Source organism: Branchiostoma lanceolatum, chromosome 1 (assembly GCF_035083965.1).
Source record: "Branchiostoma lanceolatum isolate klBraLanc5 chromosome 1, klBraLanc5.hap2, whole genome shotgun sequence".
NCBI lineage: Eukaryota > Metazoa > Chordata > Leptocardii > Amphioxiformes > Branchiostomatidae > Branchiostoma > Branchiostoma lanceolatum.
Window position 1 is genome coordinate 5,933,880 of NC_089722.1, and position 24,644 is coordinate 5,958,523.

General features: G+C 40.7%; 2 protein-coding genes across 2 annotated transcripts; both read left to right on the top strand.

Annotated features, from left to right (window-relative positions):
• Window positions 1-7: 7 nt before the first annotated feature.
• Window positions 8-5,291, top strand: LOC136431014 (inactive hydroxysteroid dehydrogenase-like protein 1). The gene is made up of 6 exons (XM_066422199.1): window positions 8-224; window positions 1,280-1,428; window positions 1,957-2,127; window positions 2,539-2,664; window positions 3,012-3,242; window positions 3,608-5,291. The coding sequence occupies exons 1-6, from the start codon at window positions 8-10 to the stop codon at window positions 3,722-3,724; spliced, it is 1,011 nt and encodes a 336-aa protein (XP_066278296.1). The 3' UTR covers window positions 3,725-5,291.
• Window positions 5,292-6,789: 1,498 nt separating this feature from the next.
• Window positions 6,790-24,555, top strand: LOC136431021 (glutathione S-transferase A4-like). Its single transcript, XM_066422212.1, has 7 exons — window positions 6,790-7,036; window positions 18,149-18,272; window positions 19,625-19,676; window positions 20,046-20,178; window positions 21,195-21,330; window positions 21,876-22,007; window positions 23,293-24,555. The coding sequence occupies exons 2-7, from the start codon at window positions 18,180-18,182 to the stop codon at window positions 23,407-23,409; spliced, it is 663 nt and encodes a 220-aa protein (XP_066278309.1). The 5' UTR covers window positions 6,790-7,036; window positions 18,149-18,179; the 3' UTR covers window positions 23,410-24,555.
• The last annotated feature ends 89 nt before the right edge of the window (window positions 24,556-24,644 follow it).

Sequence of the window (24,644 nt, forward strand, 5' to 3'; positions counted from 1 at the left end):
CAACAACATGGCGGCTGTAGACCGATTTTCGTTCCTTGCTGCCGAAATTTCCAAGACTATCAACTACTACAATGATATTTTGGCGGTTTTAGGTGCTGTGTACGTCGGGAAGAAGATTCTTGACTTGGTTCTGGGTTTTCTGGGCGGGACACGCGTGCATTTCGTCTCTAGAATCGGAAAGCCGGACTTGCGGAAGCGGTACGGTCCTTGGGCTGTTGTAACAGGTAGGTTGATTTCCACGTGTTTCTGATTTCCTACCAGTTACAGGTTTAGCAAAACCTGTTCCGTTTTATAATACCCCTAGCACCACTACGTCGCCATCTTAGTTTGTGACGTCATTTGTAGGCCATCTTGGAATCTACCAGGTGCTATGATAGTATCAGGTGTTAAAAAGTTATTTCACCCCAAGCAATGAGGTTTCAATGGGCCGTTCCAAAAAATAGAAATGGATGGGGGGTTGAAGAGGCCGGATTTTGGATTTCATTTCTAGGGGGGTCAAGCAAAATCTGGATTTTTATTTTGTGTGGGGTGCTCGGGTCGGTACTTAACAGGTAATCACAGTCGAGTCCATTTTTTCCAAAATCTGTCTCCCTATTAGGTGCTATAGGCTGAATAATGTGTGCATGGGCATTGTATGTACTTCTTGTATGTATGTACAAAGTTACAGACCACCAGACCCTTCTATTGGCGAGAAAATGATATTTCATGAAATTAGTCGGATGAAAATGAAGGGGGGTCAGGGCACGTGGATGAAATCAAAAGGGGGGTATTGAAGTAGTCGGATTAAATGAATAGGGGGGTGGAAAATTTCCAAAATCCAGCCTCTTCACACACCCCCCCCCCCCCCTCCATTTTTATTTTTTGGAACGGCCCAATCAGATTGAATTCTCCTTACCCCAAGGGAGTAAAGTCTAAAGTAAAGTCTAAAGACTTTTGTAATCTTTTTGCTTGTCTATCTGTCCTTTTATCTGTCTAGTACATGTTTCTATAATGCTTTTTCTGTATATATGCTCTTTTCCTTCAAGGGGTTGTGTACCGATTTTTCCTGTATTCCGCAGTTTCACAACCTCCCATTTAACATCAAAGCACACACAGATACTCACTCATGTACAGAGAGAGAGAGAGAGAGAGAGAGAGAGAGAGAGAGAGAGAGAGAGAGGGAGAGAGAGAGAATGAAAACACTTAAAACATTTAACAGTTTTGTCAGAATGAAAAATACATACATGTAGTTTATGTTTTATATGATGAAGGTAAATTTTGCAAAATCTCTCCTCCTCAGGTTGTACAGATGGCATTGGGAAGGCGTACGCTCAGGAACTGGCCAGCCGCGGTGTCAACATCGTTCTCATCAGCAGAAACCAGACCAAACTGGAGAACACCGCTCAGACCATCGAGTCTCTGTTTGGGGTGGAAACAGCCATCATTCAGGCATGTTGTTGTTGATGTTGTTGCTGTTGTTGTCTCTATTAGTATTACCTATATCTCTGATTCTCCTGTTAGCTTCTTGTCTTTTGCGCTTTCTTTCATCCTCCCTTTCAATTCTTTCTATCCTGTCTGCTATAGCTCTATTGTTTGTTTTGCAGTGCTATTTTGTTTTTGTTACCTGCAACATTGCCATTAAGGAAATATTTCTGAAAATACTAGCACCGTCTTAAGCTGCTGTTCCTGCCCTTCTAGATCTACAAACTTCTTAAACAAATGAAGCCTATTGTTGCATAGCTTTTGTAATAGCCACCGGCCATCCAGGCATTTATATGCTGCCTCATATCTATACCTTCTACATGCATGTCTGTTGCCTTATGGGAGCAAGTAGGAAAAAATTCCGAAGAAATAATCAGCAGAAAATTCACAATAATGGATAAAACAGTTTCACAAAAACTCTAAATATTTCATACTTTATTGTTTGCTTGTTTGTTTTGACTGATTCTACATACACATGTATATTTATCTGACCAGGCCGACTTCAGTCAAGGCAGGGAAATCTACGTTGGCATCGCAGAGACCCTACGCGGGAAAGACATCGGGATCCTAGTCAACAACGTCGGGTTGATGTACGACCATCCGCAGTTCTTCCTGGAAGTTCCCGAGAAAAAACTGTGGGACATCGTTAATGTCAACGTGGCAACGGTAACTATGGCAACAGTAGACAACAGTAATATAGGATGAACATACATGTACTCTGATTATGCTGTCTAACATCAAAAACTCAAGAGAGACATCTTGTTTATGTAGGAGTCTTGTGCAACAACCTGTTACAAGGTGATAGGCAACATAAAAAGGTTACAGTAAATCATAAAATAATTTCGGTGGTTTTATGTCTGCAGTTTTATTTTGTGAGCTCTCACCACAAATTTATTACAGCCAAACCATGCACTGTCTTACTACTGTAGTACTGTTCTATTTCATCTACAAATCTCAAAGTCAAACACCTCTTTCACCCTCCTACTGCAAAACTCCAAGCAAACTTAAAACAGTTCATAGTACCTGATAAGTCAGAGCCTGAAGTATTTTCCCAAAGTTACACATGTTGTATTCCAGGTGACAATGATGACACACCTGGTGTTACCGGGGATGGTGGAGCGTAAGCGAGGCGCTGTCGTGAACATTGCTTCTGCCTCCAGCTTAAGGCCGACACCTCTGATGACAGCCTACTCTGCTACTAAGGTATCATTCTACTTCCTGTCTAAAATTAAAGAAGGTGAGAAAAGTGTGATTTGGTTGACCCTTGATTTGGACCCTGGATGCCTGTGTGTAGCACCTATGCAGAATGTAAGTGTTTAAGGTTGTTGTCGTGTATTTAAGGTTGATATCCGGTATATAGACTCATTCAGTTGAGTCCAAAGGGATGTCTCATGCAACAGCCGTTACTCTGATGCAACGTCTACTAAAGAGGACAAAGGAGACTCTGCAGCTCTAAGAGGTTTGCATGCCAGGCTATATACCGTACTACACATGACGTTCTGAATACATGCTCCTGTGTGTAATAGTGACCTTTGCCCTGTTGCCTCCAGGCGTATGTCGCCCACTTCAGCGAGGCCCTGCAGTACGAGTACAAAGATGCAGGCATCACGGTGCAGTGCCTCACGCCGTACTACGTCGCCACAAAGATGACAGCCTACAGTGATATCATCAACAATCCCAGCATCGGCATTCCGTCGGCAACCGGTTACGCCAGGGCCGCGCTGTCTACGCTGGGGGTCTCGACTAGGACTACAGGGTACTGGCCGCACACTATCGCACAGGTCGGACACTCTTTTGTATAATTTCCTAGTTGAGGATTGAACCCACAATCTACCACACGCATGCAACCCACTAGGCCATTACACAATTTACAGTGGTGCAAAAATATCCTAAGACTCGAATACTGCAAATCGTGAAATGTATGCAATGTTTTTATTTTCATGGTGACTTATCCCCAGCAAAATCATGTCAGATGCATTTCCATCGTATAACTACTGTACTACAGAATTGTTTCAACCACAAACTTAAAACACTGCAAAAACCTCTTTCCCCCTCCTCTATAACGAGATTAAGTCCCTGCAAAAATAGATGAACTTACAGTAGTACCCTGAAGAATTTACCACTTTTTCCTCTCCTTGTACTGCAGTGGTTTGCCACGAGACTTTTCTCTGAGGACCTGTACATTTGGGTGGCATACCGTTTCAACAGCGCCCTCCGGCGGCAAGTCATGGAAAAGAAACAGAGGAGACTAAAGTCCAAGTGATGCTGGTTGTAGCAACATCATTGGATAGGGTTTTTGCCTTCACAGACCACCAAACTGTGAATATCACTGAATGGACATATCTTATATCCGTCAGCTGTCAGATATATGTTAAACATGTTTGACTGTGTAACATGCACATTGTTAGAATGTGTTTGAAAGTTATATGATATATATCACAGTGGTTTTATTTTTGCAGTGGTTTTTGCGTTGGCCTCTCCTCTGCAAAATTGCCACACACACACCACATCATAATTTTGCGGTAAGAGGAAAAAGGAGAAAATGTATGACATGTATAGTATTGTTTCAACTGCAGACTTTAAAAAACAAGAAAATCTCCTTTTTCCTCTTACCGCAAAATTAAATCCCCACAAAAAAAAATGAATTTACCGTACGTTCCTTTTGTGACACAAGCAGTTTGGTGGTCTTGGACAGTGTGAATTTGTCTATTTAGTACATGTTGATTGCAGTAGCTGCCATACTATTCATAGCATTGTCCATCTAGAGAAATGTTGCCTTGCAAAGGATGCTTATTAGCTACTCTGAATTACCATCTAAATGAAAATGATTTACATAGATATTAGTACCCTAGTTTTCAGAATTAAATGATCGCATTAAGCTTTGGGCTTGCTGTGTGGTCATTGTAGAATGGAATATTATTATGTGAAAAGCTAATATGTTGAACCTAATGTTTTTCATGTGATACTACGCATTCGTAAACCACAGGTTGCAGCGGATTTTATTAAGGCCACAGAAAGTAAGTTTTATGGGTGACATCCGTGCACGCATTGTTTTTGTCTGATTTCATTTTAAAAGTTTTCTTGCGGCAATTTCCTGAGTGTACAATGTATTTGTCGGAGTAAGACTAATGTGGTAGACTTGAGTGTACTTATAGAAATACACTAATGTGCAACTGGATAAAATTTTGAAACTTTTCAAAATTTTATCCAGTTGCTTGAGTAACTATTTTTGGCGTATCTTACTAACTGGATGTCTAACCTTCATCAATGTAAAGTTTTAGTCACTTTTCATTCAACAATTGGATGTTGTCATTTTTAAGATGTTTATACAATCAGGTAATAATGTAATTATTATCATTTCCTGAAAACAGTTATTTTCAAAAGATACTGCAACTACTGCGTTTGATAATTTTGGGTTGATACAGTAAGGTTAAGTTTTATCCATTTCTATGCATTTCAAGACTGTTAAATGCATAATATTTAAGGACATTTTGTATCATTTTTGTATATACATGTATTTCATGTATGTGTTGCAATGCCTCAAATGACTTGTGCTGCTACAGTATATTACATAGTTGAACACTTACTTGTATGTATTACAGCCTTTTTTTAATTTCAGTTCAGTTCCAAAAGCTTCTATCTACAATTCACAGAAATAGATCTTTCCAATCCATTAGCCAAAATGGACAGCTACTAGTTCTGCTAGTTATGGTCCTTCTAACGGACAAAAGCACTTCTAACACATTGAAATTAGTCAAGATCACATTAACGCCGGCTTTCCCAGACACAACAGACCTTTTTGTGCTAAATAAAGAGAGAATGTCTCATCATATTTGACTTGAAAATTATTTTCAGCAGACGAATCATAATGGATGTGAGTTTGAGTGGGTTGGAGAAGAGTTGCTGAAGTGTTTTCAATACGACACCTCGCGTAGAAGTGTGCTTTTGCAGTTTCTAGGGAATTTATAACCATTTCTAGTGACGTAGATGCGACAGAGAAGTGCTTGTTGAGTCACTACAAGATCCTCTGGACGGTTTTAGGTTAAGGTGTTTTTGAAATGTTGGGTAACCTAGAGCGATCTCGCTGTTAAATGATGAAGACGTGACCACATACCACATACCATTAACAATGCATAGATAGCTTCATGAGTTAGCTAGCATACAAACAGACAAACAAGTCAGAAACAATACCTTTGCTGGAAGCAAACCCTCTTCATGGAGGTAAAAAAATTATTACTTTGTGGGTAGATGTTGCAATACTAAAGATGCAAGTCAATTGTGTATGTAACTCCTAGCACCTTTTATTGGTACTGCATTGGAACCGGATTTAATATCTCCTGGACATGGTCTTGATATTGGGTGTCAGATGGTTTATGAGGCCGGAAAGGCGTGGTGCCTTACGGTGTAGGTCCTTCTAGCGGCTTGTTTAGGAACTGCAAGGGCGTTTATGTCAGAAGCCCGGGAAGAACATAAGTCAGGCAATGACAAATCAACAACATTGTCTGCAACATCTGAAAAGAAATAGTTACACAATGTCCGTTGCAAATTTATGCCCGAGGGCTTATTGCAAATACATGTAACGTTAGTAATGGTAACTAAAATGATATCTGAACCTTAATCCTATAATACATTGGCCTATAACTAGCCAAATCTTGCTTTGTCGTGTTTGACCTTTTTCTAAGACAGTGGAAGATTAATCTACATCTATTTATATAACGTGTTTTGGTAACATTTAAAGAAAATACAAATACATGTATTTCAGTACCAAGGACAGAGTCTGCAATATGCACGTAGTCAGCATACTATTAACAGATGTTGGCAACGCACGTGTACCACAGTGTAAAATCAGTGAGTTACAAATGGAAAACGGTCGAGGGTGAGGGTAGTAGTTCATGTGGACGATGGTCACGTTCCAAGAATTGACAAAGTGAACAAAAACAGCCTCACGGGATGTCAGAGTAAGCAATCTTCAATGCTGGACACACTCACCCTCAGATTGGGACATATGTGCAAATTTTGACATGATAAGCCTTGTGCCCTCTGGATCTGTAAACGTAATACAAAATGACGCTGTTTTAGCTATCGATGAAAATGCCTTGCTGAAAAGCAAATGGCTTGTCATTCTGCATGCTACATAATAAGAGTATACTACACTATAAACAGATGTTGGTACGTGTACCACGGTGTAAAATCAATGAGTTACAAATGGAAAACGGTCGATGGTGAGGGTAGTATTTTATGTTATGTGGACGATGGTCACGTTGCAAGTATCTTAATGATGACGGGAAACCCCGAACCGGTTTCCACTCGCCCTAATGGTATAAATCCGCAGCACAGAGGGAAGCCCGGTATTGTACGTGCGCCGTTCTCCAACAGGACACCTCCAGCTTCCCGCCTGTCTCCTCCTGAATGCACCGCTCTGCTCGCTGCCACTGCTCGGCCTGGGTCCGTCCTGTCACCCGAGAACCTCCGTCCTACCACCCGGTGACCTTTTCGTAAGAGATTTTCCACGGCAAGCGACGCCAGTGCGGCTGTACTAACTGACCCGTGCCGCTCTCCATCTAACCCCAGTCAGGTTGGTGCCGCCTTTTATTGGATTTTAAGCGTAAATCCGTTCGTTATGTGTCAGAAGAAGATGTATTTACAGAGCACACATCTCCAAATCTTTGAAGAGACCGAGGAGAGGTATATTGCGTGCTTCGGTGGGCAGAGAGACATACACATATCCCCCTCCCACACGAGAACTATCCCGTGAACCGTCGTATACATATATATATATATATCGTCCAAACACGGAAAACTGAAGCAATTAAATCACTAATAGCATATGAAACATCAAAACACAGGAGACACACCTCTATCGCCGTGAAATCTTTCCTCACACGAGTGTAATCATTATAAAACTCCTTGATGTTCGTGTGATGTCATTTTCCACATCATTTTGACGGACGAATATGGACGATTAGGGAGAAAACAGCATAGATGTTTAAAAGATAGAAATTAACATGAATATTCTTGTCATATTCAAACGCGTTTTGAACCCCCGGCGGCGTCTGTAACACACAGTTCTCCCCCAAACCGCCGTTTCCGCCATAATGCCTTTCCCTCAGCAGATCAGTCAGACGAAGGACGAATACGCACTTCGGTTGCTAGGCAACCAACTGCTCGCCCCACATCCTGTGAATTGCTAACTGCGGGGAATGCGACAAGAGGGAAAAGAAAAAGCGAAGAGGCTTATAGCTTCTCGTCAAAATGGACTGGTAAATTTTCCCTACAAATGAATCGTTCTATTGCAATGTGTGTATTAGACTAAATGTATGATCAGATAAAACGTGACTTAGTGAGAAAGATTAACCCCCAGAATATAACGTATATTATAGCAAAGGTTTCAACAACAAAAAACAAAGAATAGTCTAGCGGTGTTGGGTTTCAAACACCAAGCGTTCAAAATTGTCAAGAAGTGAACAAAAACAGCCTCACGGGATGTCAGAGTAGCCAATCTTCAATGCTGGACACACTCACCCTCAGATTGGGACATATGTACAAATTTTAACATGATAAGCCTTGTGCCCTCTGGATCTGTAAACGTAATACAAAATGACACTGTTTTAGCTATGGATGAAAATGCCTTGCTGAAAAGCAAATGGCTTGTCATTCTACATGCTACGTAATACGATCAGACTTTTCTGAAGCAATTATATTTTGTTGTTTTTTCCGTCTGCTTCTGACACGTACGATGTGAACAGGTGCTTTGTCATTGGTGCATCTGGGAGTGACAGTTACAGGAACATTTAGACGGATGGAGACCACATATGTTGGATCATGGTCAAAATTTTACAATAACAAAAGGGATTTGTACAAAATAAGTGTCAAAATCCTGCAGTACAGTTTTTACAATACACTTGGCACAATTCACAAAGAGACAGGTCGAAAAAAAGAAGTTGTCAGAAACATACACTAGCTTCTTTAGACTAAGACTTAGAATTCGCTTCATTTCAGTCATTTTATTCCACCGAAAACAAAAACAAGCAGTCGAAATAACAAGTTAACGCTTGTCATCAGCAAAACTGCGTCTTAAACGGATGCCAAGGTTACCGCTAGAAAAGCTTTGAATTGGTGATTTAAATTTCCATTCCGTCAAAAGCATTTACACCAAGGTCACGCTTAAACGAAGTGGTTATATCTTTGGTAAATCTTTGCATTTGCTGACGTCGGTTCTAAAATGCCCGTAGAATCGCCGGGCTAGCTGGAATGTGATTTGCCTGTGATAGTGGCTGGCGCATTTGAAGAGGATCGACTTTAGTGTACAATAAGTGGACAACACATTACATGGCATTTCTGAAAAGCAATTTGCTTTTAGGCCACATGAAATAAAACACTTGTTGAACAGACTTCATGGTCTTTTGTACACATTAAATGCTAGACATCACAGTCTAACGGGTGAATACGTCTACATAGTATAACATCTATACATCTGCAAAGTCTGACATCTATACATCTACATAGTCTAACATCTAAGTAGTCTTGATAGTTTAATATCTATACAGCTACATACTTTTAGTCTTATACCTATACAGCTACATTAAGTCTATCATTAGTACATCTACATAGTACAAAATCGATCCAAAAATCTATATAGTGTAACATCGATATACATCCTGACATATGGTACACAACGTTAACCCTGGAAATTTTGACAGCTGTGTGTGACTGATAGAATCGTCAGAAAATAAGTCTTCCGGCGCTAGGAATGCATAAAGTACCCTTAAAATTTGGCAGATATGGTGAAATACGAGTCTAGCCAAAGTTTGTATCCCTGAATGTTTTTCTGATACTCCAAAAAATGGTAACTAGTTGCAGGAGTAACTGTTTTTGGCGTATCTTATTACCTGGATGTCTAAGCTTCATCAACGTTTTCCTAATTCTGTTTACGCATCGCACGACGAATATGGCCAGGCCCTTACCGTGATACATCGCACGAACTTTGGGCGGCGTTTTCTCGTCTTATAACCACATGCCTCGTGGCGGCGATCCTGACAAATTTGCTAATGGACGTGAAAAGGGCAGCTTTAATTGAGACCTTAACACTTTGGTCGGCGGAGGAATATAGCCAGTAGTTGGTGTGCTGTAAATCCTGAAATGTTCGCGCGGTAGTTTTATTTTGACACCGCGAAATCATGAAACCGCGAATATATGTTTGCATTTCTACCGTAACGTTACTACAGAATTGTTTCAACCGCGAACTTCAAATGCCACAGAAACGTCATTTCCCACTCTTCCACAAAAGTAAGTCCCCATTCGTTTTCCTCATTCGGATTTACAGCAATAGTGAGATGAAATCTCTCGGGGACTGTTGGTCTGCACGTTTTAGGGTTGACAGAGTGGTGCATTGTGGTAAGGTGAACTGAACGGGTACATATTAAAATCATAGTTGTGGTATCTTTGAAAAGAGAACAACTCAAAACGATTTTTTTTAGTAGTTAAACTTAACCTAAGGAAATAAGGAAGATTCTAGACCAAATAGCATCTCCCTCAGCAGAACACTGTACAGAAAAGTTGAAAGATTGCACTCCCGGACATTTTTGTTGCTTTTTTTCTTGTTTCATGTTTCGGATTCAGAGGTTCGACTCTTTGCCAAATTTTGGAGAAAGTACGGGCTAAATAATTAAAAATAAACCAAGCCAGGTTCTGGAATCATATAGATACTAGACGAGTGCACTCCTGTCGAAGTTAAGCACTCTTAGACTGTTTTTTTATTTTTTTATTTTTTATTTATGTTTTTGGCACACTAAGCTCGCCTGTTGTTGAGAAGGCGCGGCTCGGCACTGGATGAGACCAGTAACCTTCACCTGACATTTACAGACCCTGACGGGAGAAGGAAACACCCGCCTGCCGCGCAACGTGACTGCAGCACGTTCGTCTGTTTCAGGATACCGCTCCACACGTTTATGACCTTCATAACCTTCACAACCTATTTGTCTGTTGTTTGCAAACCAGAAATGTGACGAATTACGGATGATCATGTCCAGATTTTTCATCGGAATGTTGCCTCGTCAATTCACTATTGAAGAAATTTCTAATTCGCGGGAATTCAGATATTTCTTGATAGTAACCACCCCCCTCCCACACACGCAAACACACGCATTTGGAGCAGATAAGAAGATAATGTCTGTGGGGAAATTTCCTTCATGAGAAGCACCTTTGATCCCAATTTTCATGGAACACGACGCCGCAGGGGACGAGGGCTTACATCGTTTCTTTTCATGTCTTATCAAGATGAAATCATTCAAACGTTACATTACAAGTCGCCTTGTTCTGGCTGAATAGACAGCCTTATCTTGAAACTTTCAACCCTTTCAGAAATTGTATTTTATCAATGGCACCTATACAGAGTTATTTGATCGTCAGATGATAGTCTAGTCGTGAGATTTTGAGTGACTGATGTTGAAGATGAACCATGGACATTTTAGAGTTTATTCATAGATTTTCACTGTTTGGTTTAATTCTTTTTTAATATGGTAGATCAGTTTATGATATTAAGAATACATAAGTTCCAGGTAGTCGCTGTGCTTCACTATCCTCTCTATTATGGGTTTAGACAGATTAGAATGCAACAGGTGCAAGCTTGGATTAGATAAGGTGCAAAACATCATAAACTAGTATATGGATATACATAACTGCGAAAAAAACAGACCAAAAACAATACCTCCGCGTAAATCAGTAGCCTTTTCTATTTATCACCCCATGACCTTGACTACCATGTCTGACTAGTTCTTCCACCTTTGACCTGCACTTCCTGACACTCTGGCAAGTCTGACCTTTGCGGTTATCTTTCCACTCACATCTTGTCACCCTTCTAACGGTGCATTCAAATAACTACGGGCACACACACACACACAAACACACACACAAACACACACACAAACACACGCACACACACACACACACACATACACACACACACAGACACACACACACAGACACAGACACACACACACACTCACTCACACACACACACACACACACACACACACACACACACACACACACACACAATACAGACTCCGTACAAGGAGTAAAAAAGGAACTGTCCATGGACACGTACTAAACAAGACGGGCTACATCGTAGTAGTGTTGACCAAGATATTCTGGAGTGCCCTCACCATTCCATCTTCAACTGTATAAAAGACAAGACCATACGAGGCTTCAATTCATCCCTCCCACGGATCGTCTAATATTTTGTAGGGATCGTGCCAATGAAAAACGCTCTCATTTCATCAAGAAAACTGACGGGAAATGATGGGTATCTTATATTAGTGTATATTGTATGTTAGTGCAGCTTCGAACGTGACAGAACAGAATAGACCAATGTTACCACCTGATGCGTTGCTACCGTCTGAATCTGGAGTTGTTTTCATTGAATGTACGACTGGGTCTGCCTACAGTACAAAAGGGTGCTTATTATGAGCCCGATTATGAGCCCGCAGCTGCTAACGTGAAACGCGCGGTCGGAAATACAAGAACGTTCTCGTGAAAGGAGCAGGCAACAGGTCAGAGGTCAGAGGTTTCTTTTGACTGCTTTATTTTAGCAAAAACTGCTTTCGCAGCCATGAGCAGAATTGATGAGCTCATCACATAACTCAAATACGTAGAAAAACACAGATTTCGCTAAAATCATTCTATGGTGGTGGGATCAAAGATAATAAAATGTTGCCACTCTAGGTTCAATCGCTAGATAAATAAATAAACATTCTAGATATAAACTCGTTTGGTTTGACTTCTTTTTCGGACGCAGCGGAAGACAATGAACCCCAGTTTTTCCATAATGCGTGGGTTATGCAGTTTTATTAGAAGTGTAGTTTTCTTTTTGTCTGTAAACGTAGAAAATCAGGATGCATTTTGGTGGTTTCTTTGAACACCTTGCTTCTTTTTAATAGTCAAAAGACCAGTTAGAGATCAAATGTATGTACAGCAGTTAGAAAGACTTTTATTAAAACACGTACCAGATCGTGAAAAAAGGACGCAGGTGTTTGAATAATTTTGAAAGTAACGAGCATAAGGAGATCACCTTGGGAATAAACATGTTCGTGTTCTGTTCACAAAAACATGGCCTCTGGCGACGTGATTCTCTTCAGTGTCCAATAATTACCTGATGCTGTTAAGGAACAAATAATTTCTCAGCGAGCATGCCTCATGCACAGCATGAAAACAAACATTTAAGCTAACTTACGTAAAGAGTTGTAAGAAAAACTTAATAAAAGAGTTATTCAAGGCGACGAAATGCTTTAGCACTTCGCGAAGGTGGCTATAAGACAAATCTGACCTTTCTGTAACCTTTCCATTATGTACATGTGTATATCGTGTTTCTATTATCATAAACAATTAAAACCAGCGCTAGTTTCATCTATCAAGAAAAATAGAACGCCCAGCATCTGACGCTAACAGTACAGTGACCACGATCCTAATCTAAGGGATGATATTGCCCTTTCATGTCAGTGAAAGGGAACAAATTGGCGCACTGAAAGGCCAATCATCCTATTGAGGCTACCAGACGCAGTGAGTTGAATCAAAGCGCGGTGTTGACGCTAATGCGTGCTAACAGTTCCACGTGCCCTGCGGTGTGACTGTGAGGCCTCACTATTGGCGTTCCGCGGATGGCATCCACGCGCGCAGCGGTTCTATTTCGTATTTGTTTTATCGTTATTCTATACGCCAGTGTACGGGTTGAACTGCGCATGCACAGTGTGGTGTATTCTTTGTAATGTGCCAAAACTGAAGTCCCCTGGGACATAAACATGGACATGGTTTGTTTGTTTGAACCTTTGTTTATTCATGATAAGCTCAAATCGGCACGCAGGCCGCTTTTCATTGAGGTCATGAGGGAAGAGGTAAGGGTCAGATACAATATAGCAGAGATACACAGTCATTCGAGTCCTAATAACTCTATCAACATATATCATTACATATTTATGGTACAACAATATACAATTGTTACAACATACAACATATAGTAGGGTATATCAAACATGGTCTAGAAAAGAACTGTCAACAAGCTAGGGGCTTTCGCCCTCACGCATGCGCAATTCAAACCATGAATCAGCTTATTGGTTAGACTGACACGGAGCTAAGACAAGGCTGTCCGAGTAGCCACAGGTTATCATGAAATAATGCCCGAGGCACTACGCTTAACCTTATGAATTCTGAGCAGATGGCCTTGCAGATAAACCTGCTTCTGGTTACTACTAAGGTGCAGAAAAATGGAAGAGCTGGGGGCACAACTAACACAAACAAGCGAACATGTCATCAAGCTGTCGTAAAATGCACACGGACGTCGTGAGACGATCATATTCCGTTTTCTCCACCCTCGCAACGAATTTTACAGTTTCGAGAAACCTTCGGTTTATCAAGGATCTATCAATGATAATCTTCACCACCCATGAAAGTTGTGTCATGCTAAAAATTGTCCATTTTCAGATTTTTATTTATCAAAGCTTCACAGAGAGATATCTGTAACAGGAACGCATACAGGACCGGCATCTCCAGTGGAATATAAATAAAATCATACAACTGATAAAAATGATACCAACCAATCACAATTACTAAGAAAACATGGATAGAATACAGAGATTACATAGACTAAAACTAAATTAAACATAAAGGTAGTATAGATATTTGAGCATGCTATGATAGATTACCCTAACCGTGCTCTAATACTCTATTGAACTCGTGCCATTTCTTCCAGGGAAATTTAATGAGAATAATTATCGATTTTGCCGTGAATAAAAGATGGCCATGTCTGGATTTTCATTACATCATTTGATCTGGAAATTAAAAGCAATCCTTACATATCCCCACTTAGATAACCATCCCGAAAATCTGCGCGAGATAGAAGCTGATGTCAATAACGTGCTGGTAATAGATTAGTTGGGATTACCAAAGCTGGGAGGAGGTAGAAAATTCAATGGTGCATTGATGATATTTCGTCAATAAGGAAAATCTGCTCAATCAAATATATGTTGATATCATCAAGACTCAATATCACACAATATTGCATTAACTGTGTGATAGAACGTTAACAACGGTAGGAGAAAGCGCATTATTTTCAATGAATAACTATTCGTTATCATTAGTGGTGTGTTGATCCAAGCAAGCAAGAAAGTTATTTTTCTAGTTTTAGCTTTATTTCTTTTATTGATATAACAACACAGCAATACACAGGTCACCCAGGCAGCTTTTATTATCTCGAAATTATAACCTAGAAAGAGATACACAGCAGTAGCTATAATTGTCAAGCACAACGCGGTTGAGACGGGAGGTATGGATATGAGTCATTTTAATTTTCGTCAGGTTTTCTTTAAGTCAACGTGTGCTACCAGTCTGGTCCATGAGTCGGGATCTTAAGACCAACGACAGTAAATGTGAGCTCAAGTCTTTTTTTCCAAATCACCCTTGTCTAATGAAGGTGGACGCTACACGATACAGAATTAGAGATGAACTAAAGGTAACATAATAGTTTACCCTTAACATCGACACCCTTTATCCATGAGAGGCATGTATGTGACCCATTACACAGAGAGACATTTGAATAGTCTGCGTGACTTGATTCATAAGTCTTGTTATTTGATAAAATAGGGAGGTTTAGCGCATTGTGACTCCATCCAGAGAATCTGTCAAAGTCGACATTACATGCTGGCAAGTTAATCCTATAAAACACCTGCGGACAATCGTCTCTATTCATTTGCGCTGTTCGTTTAAATCACAGACTTTTGTAAGTAAAAAATACAAGTCGTGTCGTCAATATCGTATTTTATAGAATAGCATGAATGAGTTTAACATGAATATGAATAAAAATGTGGTGATATGAATTTTATCCTAAGATTATTTAGTACCGCGTACCAGAGGCAGAGCTCATTGGGATTCTTTACGGCGTTCAATTATCTACGTACATACAATCAAGGATACAATAGATTTTATGTGTACTTAGTTTACGTGTACTTAGAATAGTACAAGAAGAGAGAAGAAAAGCCACATGAAAGCTGCTGCTGCCCAGTCACCACCTACACGGGGCTTTACATGCCCGGCCTGCAGCAGGGTGTGCAGATCAAGGATTGGGCTACACAGCCACAGGAGAACCTGCAATGGAGGACAACCTTCCCAGTGATCTTCGGAAACGAAGAAACAGCCATCACGTAGAATAGTGTTATAGCTCATAATGCTGTCCATGTCAAAATTCCCTTGTGATGTCTTGTTTTTGTCAGCAGGGCTAGCCATTGGTAATAGCCACAGGCTAGATGGGCAGACCTGACTGTGCGTGCTGAACAGACAAACCAACAAGATAAATGAATAGAAAAACGGCGTTCAATACTTGTTGAAGACTTCATGGAATAGCAAATGAAACATTCCACGCTCATCTTCCTAAGAAATGATTGCATTGCCTGGTCTATACTGATGAAATCAATAACGCGACACAGCTACACGTTTTTCAGCACCACAGACAGGTAAAGCTAATGCGCTTTGGTGACATCTGATACACGGATGGCTGCCCTGCGCAACGTCATTCGGAGTGAAAGAACGGTCGCCTGGGAAAGCTTTCTCTCTCTATAATCGCACTCCTCGTGACTCTTGCACCAACGTCATTCATCAGACATGCACATCCGCTTCCAGATAATTCGCATACAGGCGTCCCGTGGCCACTACACAATAATAAGCTTATTGCAAATTCATGCCCGAAGGCTAAATGCAGATAAAATACATAAAAGAACAGTGTACAAAATAGGTATAAAAGCTGCTTATCTAAATTATACAAATGTAATTGTCTATAACTAGTGAAGGGTTTGACTTCTCTTTTGTAAGCAATGGAAGACGTAATGTCCCACCTTTTCTATAATTTGTGGGTTTTTGGTAGTTAAAAGAAGAATAGTCTTTTCTTTGTCTGTAAGCTTAGGGAAATTCGGATAGATTTAGTGGTCTGAATAGACAACTCATTTCGTGCATTATCATGAAATGAACAGTTTGAAATAAAGTGTATTTCGTCTTCCACGGCATTTGTATTGCAATACTTACAAAGTCTTTCGTATATAGGTAATTTTCTATACCGGCCTCTCTCTATTTCAAGAGGATGAGCACTAACTCTAATTTTGCTAATGGCTGAGCGCAGATCAAAATCTGCAAGATCAAGATAACTCTCTATATATTGTACATGGTTTTACATTTTGCATAGAATCTTAACTTACCGCTGTCGTTTACCAAGGTATGAAAAAATGATTGTATATATATATCTGTTAGTCTCCTTCTCAGCGCTTTTCCGACATGTTCAGGTTTACAATGTGTATTACCGGAGTGCCACAAATAGGAATATCCATTGTAATCTAATATATCTTTAACACGTTGTAACAATGTTCGTCTACGGGTATTCGTCGGAAGACTTTGCTGTAGATGGAGTGCGTCCGCTTGGAGGGGGTGTGTAGATCTATCGATTTGAACCAGACGTAACCAGAATTTAACTATATATATACATATATCTATATCTAATGGGAATCTACCTAAATCTGCTCTACATGCCACATTGCTACTTTTTCTAAAAACACCAAGAACATTTTTGCAGAATTGGTTGTGTACGTTTTCAATGGGCGACGAATCATGTAGTTGTTCTGTCCCCCAGATTTGGCATCCGTACAGAAGGATCGGTTTTATGCAGGTATCAAATATCGCTGGTCTGCGCACTAGTGTTAAAGTCAACTGAATAACCGCAAATAGTAGTATTCTCCTGAGGAATTACACTACTTTGCGCAAAAAAGGTCAAGTTAGGATTCGAGGCAACCTTCGCCGCCTTTTTTAATCTGTCGATTAAACCCCGCGAAGACGTCATTTTTCAACTTTTAAGAAATAGTAGCATCCTTCAGAAGAATTACACTACTTTGCGCAGGAATGCTCAAGTTAGGATTGGAGGCCGCCCTCGCCGCCTTTTTTTTAAATCCGTCAATCAAACTCGACAGAGACGTCATTTTTCAACTTTTAAAAATAGTAGCATGCTTCAGGAAAATTACCCTACTTTGCGCAAGAAGGCTTACGTTAGATTTGGAGGTAACCCTTACCTCATTTTTGTTTAATCTGTCAATCAAAACTCCACGGAGACGTCATAGGGAAAATTCAGCTTTTTAAAGGGTTAAGATTGTGTCATTTTGTCAGAAGATGGTGTCCATTAGAGGTTTGTAACGTTTGTAACGTTTGAATAACTTCATCTTGATTAGACATGAAACTTTTTTCAGTCCTTTCGTGTTTCATGAAAATAGGGACTAAAGACACGTATTACGTCTAATGACGCTACATCGCCATGGGTTATAAACTCATTAACGTGTTTGACGTACGGCGCTGTCATATTCGTCGTGGGACGTCGTTCGATCTTGATGTCGTGGGATTTTTAATCAGATTGTGAATGAACCGACCGCCAACAAGAATCTTAGACATTAGACAGCTGAATTTTGCACGCTATTTGCATGACTATCCAAAGAATCGCTAATTTTGCAATCGTGCTACGATTGTACAAAGAATGTAGCGGCAATTGTTCACTTTGTCGCAAATTAGATTTGGGCATTTTTGTCTTCTTTTTGATGATAAAATTCAGTCGTAGCCACCACAGAAGTTGAAGACATTTGAATATTGAAATATGTTATTTTCATGCTTACAGATTGACCCGAGGGTTGAGCAAGACGACCAGTATGTCCGAGCCAGGAAAACCGAAGCTGACGTACTTTAACGGCCGAGGCCAGGCCGAGAGCGTCCGGCTGGTGTTGGCGGCAGCCGGGATAGAGGTACGATTATGGGAAGTCGCTTTGGGTCACCACAGATACGACATAAAACGATCGTTAGTTTAAAGGTCAAACTCTGCAAGTACAATTTTCATGTTTTTGTAATCAAGGGAAAATCCTTTTTAGATGGGCCAAAACGTACGTATCTTATTTTGTTTTCACTCCAATCCAGTTGACATTCAGCAACATTCGCAAACTATCATTAGCTGCTAGCTTTCACGAAGTACAGTAGACTATTTTTCAAGGCTTGTATTTTGGCAAACAGTCTAGTAAAAGCCCACATCCTCAGGTTACTTTTGGTTTAATTCAGACATACCAATATTATCATTGGCGTAACTATTAATTTTGTAGTTCTCGCTTACATATATGTTTGGTCCGCTTAAATGTTGTGAAAATTACATTTCCTCGAAATGACAGTTAATTGTGCGTTGATGGTGTACGAATATGTAGATAGTAATTGGTCGCGACCTCTAAATTGCCCTGGGTGGTAATGCCTCAATTACTAAGAGACAGGCGCCTGAACACCCACTGGGAAAATTAGTGCTATTTTCTGAATGTAGGTCGCGACATTCAAGCGCCAAAACACATATTATCGACGGGAATAACCATAATTCATCTAATAGAATTTTTGGTACGTAACCATTAGTTGAATATTGTTGAGGTAGAATTAGCCATAATTGAGGTATCAGTTAAACCACACATGCAGAACAATTCGTTCGTCTTAAAAGATGCTTGAAATTCTATAGACATGAATCAGTGTGATCGAAAGATCTATTGAAATTCAAACGTTATCTTGCTGTTAATTACACATGTGAAACTACAAATTCGCTACATTTACCAGTCGCGAAATACAGAGATAAACTAGCATAGGATCTAAAAATGGATGAAGGCCTCTGATCATTAATAGGTGTCCATAGGAAATGTGGCAAATTCATTTTTTGTCTTGTCGTATAACTTGAACATTTGCTTTGAAACAGAATGATTAATCACAGTGGACACACTCATCCAATTTCTGCAGAGATTACCATACATTGCTACCCTAAAATGTGCTTCACCACAGGCGAGTGTCCTGCGTAGTAATGGTATCCATTTGACTCAGTTCCATTATACAATAAACACGAACCATCACGACAGAGGACACGAATAAAAGCAGGCTTTCAACTGCGAGTAGGTAGGATTAACCTTGGTGTGATAGCCAGCAATGATTAAGGTAGGTTAGTTGCTTTTTTATCCTATGTGTAGATCTATACATCAGATTGCGTCGATAACTGCATAGGAATATTCATTGAACGCGCTGAAAAAAATAATACCAGTATGGAGAAAATTTTTTAGTTTCTTTTCACTTTGCATTTCAGTTTGACGAGAAGTACGTTGAAACGAAAGAAGAGCTAGAAAAGCTGCGGGAAGGTAAGTATTATAGCACTTTTGGCTAGTATACGCATACCATATAGGTGGGTGCTGGATTAGATCATCTGATATCATTGACTTATTACTGGTGTAATGTAACATTTATGTCACGCTCTGGTCACGTGTTATCTCCCGTGCTGGTCACATGCTATCTAACGTGTCGGTCACGTGTTATGTTATGTGCCTGACGCGTGATATGTCACGTCACGGAAGAAACGGATCATTCTTCCCTTGACGAAGACTGTGCTGACAGTCAATATCATAGAGTAAGTCTCGGTTTCCCATTGGGGTTAAATGCAATTTTCTTAACCCTAAAAGTTTAAAGTTTTGAAACTTTGGCAACAGTTAACAATTTTTTTTGACTGCTAGGTGGAGACCTGCTGTTTCTCCAACTCCCTCTGCTGGAGATAAACGGGGTGAAGTTGGTCCAGGTGGGAGCCATCGTCCGCCATGTTGCCAGACGCGCTGCTCTCTATGGCAAGAACAACGTGGAGTCGGCTAAGTACGCACTTCTCCCAGATACCTCCCTTTGACACAATCTCATACGAACGGATAGAACAACTACACTGATTACACATTCTACTAGGATGACACTTACTGATCGCTGTAGCTGTAACATACCGCCTCACAGTGTAGGGGATTATGGGTAAGGTAAGAGGGGTGTCCCTGTGGTGTAGTGGTCTGCGCTTCTGCTACTAGCCACATCTGGTTCAAATTACTTGGACCAGAAGGACTGGGGTTCAAGCCCCAGGTAGGACACCTCTGGACAAGAGGCGCATTGAGTCATACCAAAGACTATTTAAAAATGGCACATACTCCTGAAACAGTATGGAAGTTAAACACATTCCACAACCAGTGGACTAGCCCCCTGCTGTAGTGATTCCACCACAGTGTGGCCCTATGGCTATGGAACAGAGATGGTCACCGCCCTATACACCTTATGGTGTGGGAGGATTCTAACTTTTTAACTAAGAGGTTAAGGCCCCTGAGAGGAAAACAGTATCCACGTGGACAGCACTTCTAAACGAAGGACTGTTGACAAGTTGGGGGCCTTGAAATTTGACTTGAGATCATAATACATCACACTGCGCACTCAGAACGGATGAGGTGGCTGATACCGTTAGCACATGTGCTCTCCGAGGTGCTGAACTTGTAGCTGTACTATGTTTTCCGTTACGTTCGCTAAGGTTAGGTGTCCTTGTAAATCAAACTCTGCAACCGGACAAAATACGGCGCTATTTTGTCCGAATGTAGGCTTTGATTTATCTGTAAATACATTCGTCGTTTTAGTGAACCATAACATACGTTGACCATTGCCAAAGTACCTGTGTTGGGCATCTTTTGGGTTGATAACATCGTGTCAACGAAGAAAGACAGAAATCTTGACAATTACATGAAATTGAAGACTTTTAAAGGATAGAGATTGACATGATCTAACTATCATGTGTGTAGAGTATTAACCGATATGTCTCTGATTTTTCTATCTCATCGCTATGACTGTGGTCCTTTATATCGTAGGTGCGACATGTTGGCTGAAGGCGCGCGAGACTTTAACGAGATCTTCAACGCCCTGCCCTTCGCGCCGGACCGCTCGGCAGCCGAGGATGAGATCCAGGACAACGTGCTGCCCAGATGGCTGCCGATATTCGAGCAGGTCAATCTAGATATATATCTACAGCATATATCTGCATCTGTATAGCGGGTATAACCGCCCTTCCGTGTAAAGGCTTCTGTATCTGTATCTCCATCTATGTAGCCGGTATGGTATAGCCACCACTTTATTAGTAATTTTAGGCATCTCGCATAGCCTGGACATTCTTCTTTTGTCTTCAAGTAGCATCCACTGTAGATCTGCTTTTTGTTTAAACAAATATTAAAGCATACGATATTCTTTAACCTTTCCATCCAGAATCATGTTTACAGCAGGTTTTACCTGTCCCGCCACAATAAGGAGCAATATTAGGCCTAACCCCATGTCCAAGCATTTTACTATTAGTGTACTAATGTATTCGCAGCATTTAACAAGCCATACTGTGTACCTCTAGATCTGTCTCAAGGGAAAGTGATGTAACCTCCCGTAAGTTGGCAGAGACTTCAAAAAGCTACGTATGTGGCTTGCGTGGTATGAGACGTAGCACAGAAGCAGACAACGGGGCATGTAGCATCATGTTTTACAGTGATTTACGTACCCCTTTTCAGGCCCTTGATGATAACGGGACTGGTTTCCTGGTCGGCACGGGCATGACGTTTGCTGATGTGGCCTTGTTGGAACCGCTTCTAACCATCTCGGAGTTGTATCCCTACGCGCTGGAGGACTATTCCAAGTTGGAGGTGGGCCCAAACATCTTTGTTTTGTTTTTGCGTTCTTTGTTTCATGAAAGGTTGTCTTTTCCAATGAAGAAAACACAGAAGTCGACCAGGGCTTCAGAAATCATTATTGCACCTTCTACCACATCATACCGAGAATTTGGATCATGTACACTTTGCTAGAAATTATACCCCGGTGGTCGCTGAGGTTAAGATTTTGCATTAGCTTCTCTAGTACTTCAGCGCGACTTGTGGTCGTTAAGGTTACTTTTTTTGCATTAGCTTCTCTGATATCTCAGCGGGACTTGTGTCCGAGGAGTACCTTGCTCAACGACCTGGAACAGATCCCAAGCTAATGGTCGTCCGCGCTTTTTACAGGCCAGAAGTGGCCATACAGTCCTCCATCCAAACGGAACGCCCGACAATAAAACCTATCGAGACTAACAGCCTAGCACTCATCCACGTATTACGTGTGAGACGAATGACGCCTCTAACACAATTGAACTGCTTGAGCGATTGTTCGCGCTGAAAGCCGCTACCATTACGCTAGATTTGTTCCATTTGGAGCGTAGTGCACGGTTCCTGCGGTGTCGCTAAGTGGGAAAAATCAAAAGCACTTTATCGGGAGATCACTTTTGAAATGTTACTTTGGAAGGATTTGTTAAATGCGGTTTTGGCTGCACTACCACGGTCTCGTATCGTGTGTAGTCCAGTGGTTAGCGATCTTGCCTCAGGAACTAGAAGCCATGAGTTCGATCCCGGCTGTGTCGCATTGACCCCATGACCTGGAATTTCTGTCAGCTGTCTGAGCCAAAGTTGATAAATCGACTTATTCTACCACCGGGGAGAAGTGCCAATATGTGTGCCATGTGGAAATAAGGACACACAAGAAAACAGAAGTACATACACGCCGAAAACAATACCTTCGTGCACCGAGGTGATTACGTAGGCAAATAAAAATACTCTATTTAAGGTAAAGCTAAAGCAGCTATTTTACCTGTCTTTTCATGATATAACAAAACATATTTTACCAACCTGTCTGTCTTTTGAAGCCAGAGATGATGGGATGGACCAATGTGACGTGAGATGGCTGCCAGGCTCCCTCTTGCGAGATTTCTAGGAACCGCACGTCTTTATCTGGAACAACTGAAGCTGTCACTGTTAAGAAACATTTCGGCTCCAGTGATCATGTTCCTGGGGTAGCCCTGGCCAAGACTTGTGTTTTACTACAGTACTATAAGCGAGACGCTAACAATCTATATCATTCCACTTCACTGTTAAATCAAATTGAAATATCTTTTCTTTTCAGGACTTCCTGAGCTACATGCGTGAAGTGCCCAACCTGGCAAAATATCTGAACTCCAGTCACCGCAAGCCGCCTGCAGACGACAAATATGTGGAACTAGTGCAGGGCATTCTTTCGTAAGAGCCTAGAAAAACGCCTGCCTCTAGTAGAACGAATAATTTCTATCCACAATTAGTTTGTTTCGTACGATGAGTCCTTACGTTTGCCAGCCAGCCAAGATGAACTCTTTGTCAATTCGTCAAGTCCTGTATTCCGATGGTAAATTCAGCGTGATATGACATATGTAATTTGAATTAGAGGGATTTGTTACCCAAAATTGAGAAACACGGGAGATATCTTACTGCCTTTCCCATCGTTTTGTTTTGTTGTAAACAAAGCTAAGCCCATGTTGTCATGTATATATATAATGTTGCTGTATTAATATTTTCATGTTTAGACCATAGAAAATACATGTTCCACAGCAAAAAAAACACAATTGTTTAGTTTAATAGTTTTATGTATAGAGCATCTGAATAGATTAGTACATATAAACAAAAGATCCCCCCAGCTTATCGACCATGCAAAACACAAAACTTGGGAAAGGACGGCGCTTCTAGCGTTTTACATACAAAGTTTATTATTTGTTTGAATGGTTTCTCATATTTCAACAAATATCAATCATGATACAACCATGATAATCATAAGGTGAAATATGGACCAAAGATATAACAAAAATCTCATACAGACCAGAGGATGAAAAATAAGCATAAGAGATTAACCATTAGCAGTGACAAAACGTTATAAGATATCATTATCATAAGAAAATGCAATATGCAATATGATAATAACATGCTAAATTGAATGCAACTGGGATATTTCACAAATGAAAAGAACACGGAGTGTTCAAATGTTGAAATGCAAAGGGTCGTAGTTTCATTTCAGATGTACGCCACATGGATTCTCTCCCAACCCTTGCATGCAATGTCGTGTGCGGAATCACTGTCAGAAAGCGGGCATATTTTGGGCATACGATGATTTCCGAAGATTATCGACAATACCCGAATAAGTCCGGAAACTTCCGACGGCACAAGGATAACATATAACGGTTACAGTATTACATTCCGCTTCTCAAATTCCTACCACCCACTTGTTGTTGTTTGTTGTCTTCGTGCGCGTTTAAAGGGAGGTCTGTCGAAATGAAAATGTTCTTAGACTGTTATCTTGTTGTCCAGTTTAATGTAAATTATGCTCTGTACTTGACTAGAATTAAAGTGTCATTGTGCCAGAGCGTTGTCTTGAATATTTCGTTGTTCCCTATTATATACAACTACAGCCCATGTTCATCGCCAGATCTAGAATTAGAAGTATGGTTGTTG